The sequence below is a fragment of the Camelina sativa genome, chromosome 14 (genome assembly GCF_030686135.1).
Source record: "Camelina sativa cultivar CO46 ecotype springtype chromosome 14, ASM3068613v1".
Classification (NCBI taxonomy): Eukaryota; Viridiplantae; Streptophyta; class Magnoliopsida; order Brassicales; family Brassicaceae; genus Camelina; species Camelina sativa.
In genome coordinates this window covers 13,790,184-13,801,099 of record NC_141893.1, presented here as the reverse complement: position 1 = coordinate 13,801,099, position 10,916 = coordinate 13,790,184, and the positions used below count along the sequence as shown (strand labels likewise).

Sequence of the window (10,916 nt, the reverse complement as noted above, 5' to 3'; positions counted from 1 at the left end):
TGCAGTTGGAGCAGTTCTGGGACAGCAAATTAACAAGAGGCTTCATGTCATCTACTACGCCAGTCGCACCTTGGACGAGACTCAAGGAAGGTATGCAACCACAGAGAAGGAACTCCTAGCAGTTATGTTTGCATTCAAAAAATTCAGGAGTTACCTTGCGGGTTCGAAGGTCATAGTGTATACCGACCATGCTGCTCTGAGGCACATCTATTCGAAGAAGGATACCAAGCCGAGACTGTTGAGATGGATTCTGCTACTTCAGGAGTTTGACATGGAAATAGTTGACAAGAAAGACATAGAAAACGGAGTTGCAGATCATTTGTCTAGAATGAGGATTGAGAATGTTGTTCCAATAGATGATTCGATGCCTGAAGAACAACTTATGGTCGCCTAGGTTTGTGAGCAGATGCATGACACAGAGGTTGAAAACCTCAGACTCAATTGTATGGTGATCACTTCAGACACTGCACCATGGTACGCTGATTTTGTGAATTACAAGGTTTGTGGAGAAGTTCCTGATGACATGGATCCCTATAGAATGAAAAAGTTTTTCAGAGAGGTCAACCACTACTTCTGGGATAAACCCTATCTGTACAAAAGAGGTTCTGACGGTCTATTCAGAAGATGCATAGCTGAAGGGGAAGTGTAGGGAGTGCTTGAGCACTGTCACGGCTCCACCTATGGAGGTCACTTTGCCACATTCAAGACATCTCAGAAGGTTCTTCAAGCAGGTCTCTGGTGGCCAACCTTGTTCAAAGACGCTCACAGTTTCATCACCAAGTGTCATGCTTGTTAGAGGATGGGACACATCACAAGGAGGAACGAGATGCCCCAGAATCCGATCCTGGAAGTAGAGATATTTGATGTTTGGGGGATAGACTTCATCGGACCATTCAACCCTCCATCTAATGGGAATGTCTATATTCTGGTGACAGTTGATTACGTTTCTAAGTGGGTTGAAGCCATTGCTAGTCCTACCAACGATCACAAGGTTGTTCTGAAGTTGTTCAAAAGTATAATTTTTCCAAGGTATGGGATACCCAGAGCAGTGATCAGTGATGGTGGAACTCACTTCGTCAACAAGGTGTTTGAGAGTATGCTGAGAAAGTATGGCGTAAAGCACAAGGTGTGCATTGCGTATCATCCTCAGACTAGCGGACAGGTTGAAGTCTCGAATAAGCAGATCAAGGGTATTCTGTCAAGGATTTTTGGGGTTTCAAAGAAAGATTGGTCTGTCAAAACGCCAATAGGACGAACACCATTTCAGTTGATCTATGGTAAGGCATGTCACCTCCCTGTGAAGGTTGAGTACAAGGCGTTTTGGGCAATCAAGTTGTTGAACTTGGATATTGACACAGCTCAAGGTAAGAGAACTCTTGACATCCATGAGTTGGAAGAAATAAGACTTGATGCTTATGAGAGTTCTAAGATTTAAAAGGAAAGGACAAAGAATTTTCATGACAAGAAGATTATTGTCAAGGAGCTCAAGGTTGGGGATCAAGTTTTGCTTTTCAACTCCAAACTTAAGTTATTTCCTGGAAAACTTAATTCTAGGTGGTCTGGACCTTTTGAAGTCAAGGAAGTTCTGCCATTCAGAGCCATCACTCTTCTGAACAAGGATGGTAGCAAATTCACTGTAAATGGTTAGAGAGTCAAGAAATATTTAGCTGATCAAGTCCGACCAGAAGGGTCTTCTGTGCTCCTCCTTGAACCCCAAAAAACATAAAAAGCTGATAAGTCAAGCTAGGGACTTTAAACAAGCTCACTTGGAAGGAAGTCCCAAAGGTATCACTGTAAATATTTTTTAGGATCTTTTGTTTCTAATTTTTGTTTTTAGTTTTCTGCTGTTCAGGAATTTACAGAAGGGAGTATGGACAACTAAAGTGGAAAATGAAAAGAAAATACAAATAGTAGTGTGTTGGGTTTTGCAGACGTGGAATGAAGCAACAGAAGAGGAGGCTCTCGTGCAGCTTTGACCTCTCTCCTCCATGAAGCTTTGGTCGAGCCACATCCATGCTTCTCAATCGAGCCACGCTCTGACAACACCGTTCGAGCCATGTGATATGTTACGGTTTTGACTCACTTTGACCCCGTTTATTTGATAGTTTTGTAGTTGTTTGAGTCCTTTTCAGGTTATAATAAGAGGCTAGGAAGCTAAAAGCAAGGATTGGAACAGCAGGAGCAATCGGAACAGAAAGGAGTTGAATTGGAGCAGAAAAGCTGATTTTAGACCCAGGAGCACATGCTCCCGATTTCCGAGCACATGCTCCCAACTCTATGGATTCATGACGACACGTGGCAAGCATCTAGGCGCCGATTCCCTGCCTAATTCCCCTTATTTTAGGCGATCCTTTGTGAGAGAAAGAGGGCTGAGATCGATTTTTAATAGGAAAATTTGAATTTGGGTTCTTTCCTTATTTTTCTCTACTTGTATGCTATTTAACCTAGGGTTTTTAGGGGAGAGAATATACCTTTTCTTGAGGATTTTGAGCGACGTTTTTGTGAGGGAGAGGAAGAGCGGCTACGTTAGAGAAGCGATTCTGAACCCTAGTGATTTTTATATTTTTATGCTATTGAATTTCTCATCTATGTTGGCTATTCAATTCTCTATGTCTGAGTAGTTTTCTTTGCTAGATTAGGGGTTTCAAAGGGGTTTCATGGGTTAGCAACAGAACACAAATAGGGCTTCATATAATCGATTGTCTTCACTATTGTTAGACTTAATGCTTAGGTTGATTTGATCACCCAATCTATGATTCTAGGTTTATCTATTCATCAAAAGTGTAATAGGTTGCTAGAAAAGACATTAGTGGGCAAATTATCCTAGACCTGCGAAAGTTGATGTGTAGGTGATTTGTGAACTTATCATTCCTGTTCTTTAATGCTTGTCTGCGATTCTGGGCTCAAACGACAGTTTAGGGTTTATGGACCGCCGAGCATGTGCTCCGGATGTCTGAGCACGTGCTCCGCGTTTCCGCACAGAATCGATCAGATAGAGTTATTGATACCACGACAGTGGATCAGTTTATATTTATGTTTGAGTTCTAGACTGGTACTTAATCTATGCCCTGAATAGTTGTTTAGTTGCTATCTCTGAAATTCCCGAGAATTACCCCTGATCTAGTGTTTTGCTTATTGCCTTTTTATACCGTTTTAATCGCGTTACTGTTACCAAACAAACCCAACTTTGAATTGTCTTAGCTTGAAATTGAACCAATAGAACCATAGAGTAAAACTTGGTTTTCGTGGGATTCGACCCCTAAGTACTACTTCTTTGCTGTGCACTTGCAGTAGGAAAATAGGGTTTAAAACTCTGTGTATCAAGTTTTTGGCGCCGTTGCCGGGGACCAAATTTTTACCTTTGGTTTTCGGCGAAATTACTAGACTAAGACCTTACTGATTTGTCTTTCTGCTTCTTCTTTGCGTGTGTTTCAGGTGCATGTCAAGAAGATCTACAAGAAGAAACAACACCGAAGAACTAGTTGCTTTGTCAGCCGCAGAGCTCTCTTTGGCAGAAAGAACAAACTGCAAAAACAGAAAGTTTCAATCCGTCAACATGGGTGACAACAGAAACAATGAGGATATGGCTGCCGAGTTGCAGCAACTTCGACAACAGTTGGGGCAGTTGCTCCGTGCTCAACACGAAAGAGCCGCGCCGCCACAACCGTCCATTGGGGACAAGGACAACCCGCATGTGTTCTACACCAACCGAGCGGCGATTGTTCCTCCCACCATCCAGAGACAAGATTTTGAGATCAAGCCACAGATGATCTCTCTAGTGAAGCAGCACCTATTTCACGGTCTCCCAGCTGAGATTCCGATGGACCACATCGAGAATTTTGAGGAGATATGTAGCACCACTGGTTCAAATGGGATACCGCCAGACTTTCTGAAGTGCAAGCTCTTTCCCTTCTCTCTTGCGGATAGAGCTTCACGTTGGCTGAAGTCATTGCCACCTGGGTCTCTGACATCATGGGAACAGTGTAGGTCTGCATTTCTGGACCATTTCTACACCAAGGCTAAGACCGCTGCCCTGAGGAACAAGATTTCATCGTTCCAACAGCACACTGGAGAAGCCTTCTGCGAGGCTTGGGAGAGGTACAAAGAGTACCGTAGAGAGTGTCCGCACCATGGATTCAGTGATGAACAGATTCTGGGCATTTTCTATGATGGAGTTAACTGGGACTACAGAAACGTTCTCAACTCGGCCAGCAATGGGGATTTTATGACGAAGTCTAAGGAAGGAACATATCAGTTGATTGAGAACCTAGCTGCAAGCTCCAGCAACAAGGCTCCTGAGTATGACAGGTCCGTGAAGGTCAACAGTGTCGAGACGCAAAAGATTGACGAGTTGACAGCCAAGGTGAACCTTCTTCTGAAGGGGAGCCAGAAAACTGTCCATTTTGTCGATGAGACCGGAGACATGCCGCTAGCTCAGGAGATTTGTGATGGAGAGGATGAAACAATGGAGGTTAATTATGTGAGTGGGCAAGGTTTTGTGCAGAACAGGGGTTTCAACCCGAACTACAGAAGCCATCCGAATTTGTCCTATAGAAGCACCAACGTGGAGAACCCTCAGGATCAGGTGTATCCGCAGCAAGGAGCTCAGAATCAGATGGGTTATCAGAAAACCTTCTCAAACAACTTCCAAGGCAAACAATTTGTACCCACTCAAAACCGTTTCCAAGGGGGGAACCAGCATGCATATACAAGCGCTCAGCAAGCACTGCCTTACACCAACCAGCAGTTGGGATCTTCATCTCCTAGCAGCTCTCAGGATGAGCTGAAAAACATGATGCAACAACTCTTGGTGAATCAACAAAAAACTTCAGTGGAAATCAACGCTAAGGTCGATACCATGTACAATGACCTTAATGGGAAGTATGAGGCAGTAATGTCACATGTGAAGAAGCTTGATGTTCAGGTTGCACAGACTGCTGAAGCCGTGAAAAGAACTCCTGGGACTCTGTCCGGAAAAGGGGAAGCAAACCCGCGGAACGAGTATGTCAATGCGATTGAGCTAAGGGGAGGAAAGAAGTTACCCCCTAGAGAAGCACCATCCGCTAGGCTTGACAAGGGCAAGGGTATTGCTGAAGAATACCTTCCTCAACATGCTGCTGAGACTCAACCGTTGAGTCAAAAAGAAGCCGAAGCATCCGGCGAGCATGTGCTCCCACCCAGCGAGCACGTGCTCCCGACTCCCGATCAGACCGTTCCTACTGAGGTACCTCCTGCACGCGTGTACACCCCTAGGGTTCCTTACCCTGTTCCTCCTAAGAAATCTCGCAAGGATTTGGAGGATGCAAAGTGCAAGGAGATGTTGAGAGAATTGACGGTAAAACTACCCCTAGCTGATGCTGTTCAGATGATACCTGCTTTGAAGAGATATGTGAAAGGGTTGGTTTCTGGGAGAGTGTCAGAGGAAGAGAACGTGATGATGGTTTCAAGAGAGTGCAGTGCTGTGCTGCAAAACAAAGTGCTAAAGAAAAGAGATGATCCAGGGCGATTTGTCTTATCCGTGAGAATCGGTAAAACGATTTTTGCAAACTGCCTCTGTGATCTAGGTTCCAGTGTGAACCTTATGCCATATTCAGTGGCTAAAAGGCTGGGATACACGAAGTTCAAGTCTACACGGATTTCGTTAGTATTCGCGGATAGATCCACCAAGCGCCCCATAGGAGTGTTGGAGGATTTACATGTCTAGATAGGGGACACGCTTATACCAGCAGACTTTGTGGTTCTGGAACTTGAAGAAGAACCACGTGACCCCCTGATCTTGGGTAGATCATTATTATGCACGGCTGGTGCGATTATAGATGTGCAAGGGGGAGCGATCGATCTCCAGCTGGGGGATATGATCGCAAGGTTTGAGATGAATAAGCTGCTCAAGAAACCTATGATAGATGGTCAGACTTTTGTGGTTGATGATGGTTCAGAGGTTGCACATGAGGTCACCGATGAAGTTCTCACTCTCGACCCGCTGGAGGTTGCCTTGACAAAGGCAGAGGGTAAGTATGGATTCTTGAATGAGGAAGCTGATGGTTTTACACGCATTTTGGATGCAGGTACACGGTTCCAGCAACTGGTAGCTTACGCCAGCCTAGACGAGGAGAACCAATCAGGGGAGGAATCCACCGAGGGAGCACCTGTTCCGGATTCCGGAGCACATGCTCCGGTAAAGTCAGCGGATGGTCCTTGGAGCGAGTTAAGAGCTCCAAAGGTAGAGCTAAAACCACTTCCAGCCGGGCTAAGGTACGCGTTCCTAGGTCCTAACTCTACATACCCCGTGATAGTGAATTCTGAACTAAACAATGTAGAGACCGCTTTGCTCCTTTGTGAACTTAGGAAGTATAGAAATGCTCTAGGGTATTCACTAGATGACATCCCAGGAATCTCACCAGAACTTTGCATGCATAGGATACATCTAGAAGATGAATCAATGACTTCGGTAGAACATCAGAGGAGGTTGAACCCGAATCTAAAGGATGTTGTTAAGAAAGAGATAATGAAACTTCTAGATGCGGGTGTAATTTATGCTATTTCTGATAGTTCCTGGATTAGTCCAGTTCACGTAGTCCCTAAGAAAGGTGGAATTACAGTGGTTAAGAATGATAAGGATGAGTTGATTCCTACTAGGACAGTTACGGGACATCGCATGTGCATAGACTATAGAAAACTTAATGCTGCAACCCGTAAGGATCATTTTCCTTTGCCGTTTATTGATCAAATGCTTGAGAGATTGGCTAACCATCCTTACTACTGTTTCTTAGATGGCTATTCAGGTTTCTTTCAGATCCCAATCCATCCCGACGATCAAGAGAAGACCACATTCACATGTCCTTACGGCACCTTTGCTTACCGCAGAATGCCGTTTGGCTTGTGCAATGCACCAGCGACCTTCCAACGATGCATGATGTCAATTTTCACTGACCTGATTGAGGATATAATGGAAGTTTTCATGGACGATTTCTCCGTCTATGGGAGCTCCTTTTCCATTTGTTTGTCTAATTTGTGCAGGGTGTTGCAGCGGTGTGAAGACAAACATCTGGTGCTGAATTGGGAGAAATGCCACTTCATGGTCAGAGATGGGATAGTGCTGGGACACAAGATTTCTGAAAAGGGGATTGAGGTTGACACCAAGGTTGAGGTGATGATGAGTTTACAACCGCCTAATTCGGTAAAAGGGATCCGCAGTTTCCTTGGCCACGCCGGTTTCTACAGACGGTTCATTAAGGATTTCTCCAAGATAGCAAGACCACTTACCCAGCTGTTGTGTAAGGAAGTGAAGTTTGATTTCGATTCTGCTTGCTTGGAGGCCTTTCACACGATCAAAGGAGCTTTGGTTAGCGCTCCGATTGTACAACCGCCAGATTGGGACCTTCCCTTTGAGGTCATGACTGATGCGAGTGATTATGCCGTGGGAGCAGTTCTGGGACAGAGAAAAGACAAGAAGCTGCACGTGATATACTATGCCAGCCGCACCTTGGATGAGGCTCAGTGCAAGTACGCTACAACCGAGAAAGAACTTTTAGCGGTTGTGTTTGCTTTTGAGAAGTTCCGATCATACCTTGTTGGTTCCAAAGTGGTTGTTCACACTGATCATGCAGCATTGAGGTATCTACTGACCAAGAAGGATGCAAAACCAAGGCTACTCCGTTGGATTTTGTTGCTTCAAGAGTTTGACTTGGAGATTAAAGACAAGAAGGGTATTGAGAACGGAGTTGCAGATCACTTATCAAGAATGAGGATAGAAGAAGAGCTACCCTTGGATGATAGCCTTCCTGAAGAACATGTTTACTCGATCGGCATCTTTGATCCCGCCGAGCACATGCTCCGCCTGGGAGCACATGCTCCGAAAACCCCGTGCAAGGCAATCGATACCAACAAACAGCCGAGTTTTCCTTGGTTTGGAGAGTATGCAAACTACCTAGCAGCAGAGAAAGAACCTACTGAGTTTGTGGGGAACAAGAAGAAGAAGTTCCTAAAAGACATAAGGCGGTATTTTTGGGATGAGCCTTACCTCTATAGGCATTGCTCGGATGGTGTTTTCAGGAGGTGTGTGACTGAGGAGGAGGTTCCTGGAGTCTTGTTTCATTGCCATAGCTCACCCTATGCTGGACACTTTGCTACTTTCAGAACCGTGTCCAAAGCTCTTCAAGCGGGTTATTGGTGGCCTACCATGTTCAGAGATGCGCAGCGGTTCGTGTCTACTTGCGACACATGTCAGAGACAAGGGAACATCAGCAGGAGGAATGAGATGCCTCAGAATTTTATCTTGGAGGTTGAGGCATTTGATGTTTGGGGAACTGACTTCATGGGACCTTTCCCGAACTCATTCGGCAATGAGTACATATTGGTGGCTGTAGATTACGTGTCCAAGTGGGTAGAAGCTTTGGCCAGCCCCAATAATGATGCAAAGACCGTGCTCAAGATGTTCAAGTCGGTTATTTTCCCACGGTTTGGTGTCCCATGGGTAGTCATTAGCGATGGTGGATCGCATTTCATTAACAAGGTCTTTGAGAGTCTTCTCAAGAAGAATGGAGTGAGGCACAAGGTCGCCACCCCCTACCACCCACAAACAAGCGGCCAAGTTGAGATCTCTAACCGGGAGATCAAGAGCATTTTGCAAAAAACAGTGAACACAACAAGGAAGGATTGGTCTCTGAAGCTAGATGAGGCTCTATGGGCTTATAGAACCGCCTACAAAACACCCCTGGGGACTACACTGTTTCACTTGGTGTATGGTAAGGCGTGTCACCTTCCTGTTGAGCTAGAATACAAGGCTGCTTGGGCAGTGAAAATGCTGAACTTTGACACTAAGAGCGCCCATGAAAGGAGGAAGATGCAACTGCATGAGCTAGAGGAGATTAGGCACCTCGCCTATGAAAACTCAAAACTCTACAAGGAGCGTACCAAAGCCTACCATGACAAGCGGATCCTCACTAGGACCTTTGCTCCTAATGATCAAGTCTTGTTGTTCAACTCTAGGCTGAAACTGTTTCCCGGAAAGCTAAGATCACGATGGTCCGGACCCTTCACCATCAAGGAGATTAGACCATATGGGGCTGTTGTGTTGCTGGACACAAAAGGAGGAGAATTTGTGGTGAATGGACAGAGGCTGAAACCATATCTTGCCGCCTCTGAGCACGCAAGGGGTGAAACCTTCACCCTAGGCGACCCTCCTATTGCCTAAGGAGCTTTCAAGTCAAGCTAATGACTTAAAACAAGCGCTGGATGGGAGGCAACCCACCAGGTATATATTGCTGAGTTTTTCTTTTTCTTTTTAGGATTTGTTTCTTCTCTTTTCGGTTTCAGGAATGTTGGAAGACGATGCGGAGCACATGCTCGCCGGACGCGAGCAACCCGATGCACATGCTCGGCAAACTGAGAAAAAAAAAGAAAAAAATATGCGGAGCACATGCTCGCAGGACGCGAGCAACCCGATGCACATGCTCGGCAAACTGAGAACAAAAGAAGAAAAAGAGAAGAGCGATTGGGCCAGGTAAGTTTAATGAATTTCAGGCCCAAGCCCACCAGGCCCAGGTAACCCATCAAATCGCAAACCCTTCTCTCTTTTCTTCTTCCTTTTTTCTTCTCTTCTTCTCCTCGTCGCCGTCGCAGCTCTCATTCTCTCCCATTGCTAACTTTTTCAAAAATAGACCGATTTCAGTGATTTTTGAGACTAGATTGCTTTATTATCCACTACCAGCGGACTTTGCTAGCTCATCCCACCACCGCGAGGACAGCGTTCCACCATTCACATCATCCGATCCTCAGGGTGAGTTTGATCTCCCACCGATCTCTGATGAGCCCGATACCGCTGAATACAGGAGATGGATGGTCGAGTCGCAGCAGAAGAACAACAGCTTGATGCGGAGGATCCTGACGACACTATCTCGCGGTTGCTGCCACCACACCACCACCGCCGCCGACCCAAGCCCACCGGTGAGACCACCACGTCGACGGCGCCACCTTGCCCGTTCGGAGAGCGAGAGCCCAGACGATTCCGACGTCTGATCACGGTTACACACACCATCATTGTTCTATCCGCCTTATTTTCTTTTCATTTTTTGTTGTTATCTTTATTTTTCTTCTTGTCTAGGTCTCTCTTTGGCTTATTTTCACACCGGAGACGGTGTGAAGTAAGTCCGGAGGAGAGTCACCTATGACATTTGTTTTCTTTATTTTTCTTTTTATTGAGTCAGTTTGTCATGTGAGTCGAACCAAAACTTGTGGGAATTAGGACCGAAATCTGTGATGTTTTTAACCATTTGTGAGTTTGACCATTTTTCCTAGTGACCATTGTTGCAGAACTAAGAATACATAGACGAGCTAATACCTCTTCACATTCGGACCCTTCTCCTGGCCAGAAAAGCTTCATCCCATTAAGGTTTCACCGGAAAGACGTAGACTCTACTTTATTGGAACCTAACTGGATTTAAATTCTTCTCGTTTTGGGTATTAGGATAGGGAATGTGTCACATATTCAGGACTTCTTATTCATTTTGCCAATCTTGCTGATCCTGAATAGCTAGCTCATTTTATGTTAGTACCCACCCCGAGCCTAACCTCTTTTCAAACCACTTGCACTTGTATTTTTGTTTTCTCATTCTGTGCAGCTATGTGCAAAACGGTCGGGGAGAGCAGGACTGACACAATCTCTAACTCGCTCTTGCTGGAGAACCAAAGAGGAAAGAGCCGGACGGACAGAGCACGTGCTCCAACCCAGCGAGCACCTGCTCCGAAATTATATACATCCGAGTCCGCGAGTTGTTTTGAGCAGAGAGAGAGCCTAGGATATGGTCCGCATGCTCCAGGGGGCAATATTAGAAGAAGATCCCCCATCATCCTTCATTCTCATCAAAAAAAAAAAAAAAAAAAAAAAAAAAAAAAAAACGTTTAAGGATGATGGAAAG

At 45.3% G+C, this 10,916-nt stretch overlaps 1 protein-coding gene, 1 non-coding gene and 1 pseudogene across 2 annotated transcripts; 2 read left to right on the top strand and 1 right to left on the bottom strand.

Annotated features, from left to right (window-relative positions):
• The first annotated feature begins 1,096 nt into the window (after nucleotides 1–1,096).
• Nucleotides 1,097–1,435, top strand: LOC147928186 (uncharacterized). Its single transcript, XM_087486043.1, has one exon. It carries the CDS (start codon nucleotides 1,097–1,099, stop codon nucleotides 1,433–1,435), a length of 339 nt encoding a protein of 112 aa, XP_087342169.1.
• A 2,595-nt stretch (nucleotides 1,436–4,030) lies between these two features.
• LOC147928185 (small nucleolar RNA R71) lies at nucleotides 4,031–4,137 on the bottom strand. Its single transcript, XR_015581137.1, has one exon. It is a non-coding gene; the product is annotated as a small nucleolar RNA R71 (small nucleolar RNA).
• A 655-nt stretch (nucleotides 4,138–4,792) lies between these two features.
• Nucleotides 4,793–8,256, top strand: LOC147928184 (uncharacterized; annotated as a pseudogene).
• The last annotated feature ends 2,660 nt before the right edge of the window (nucleotides 8,257–10,916 follow it).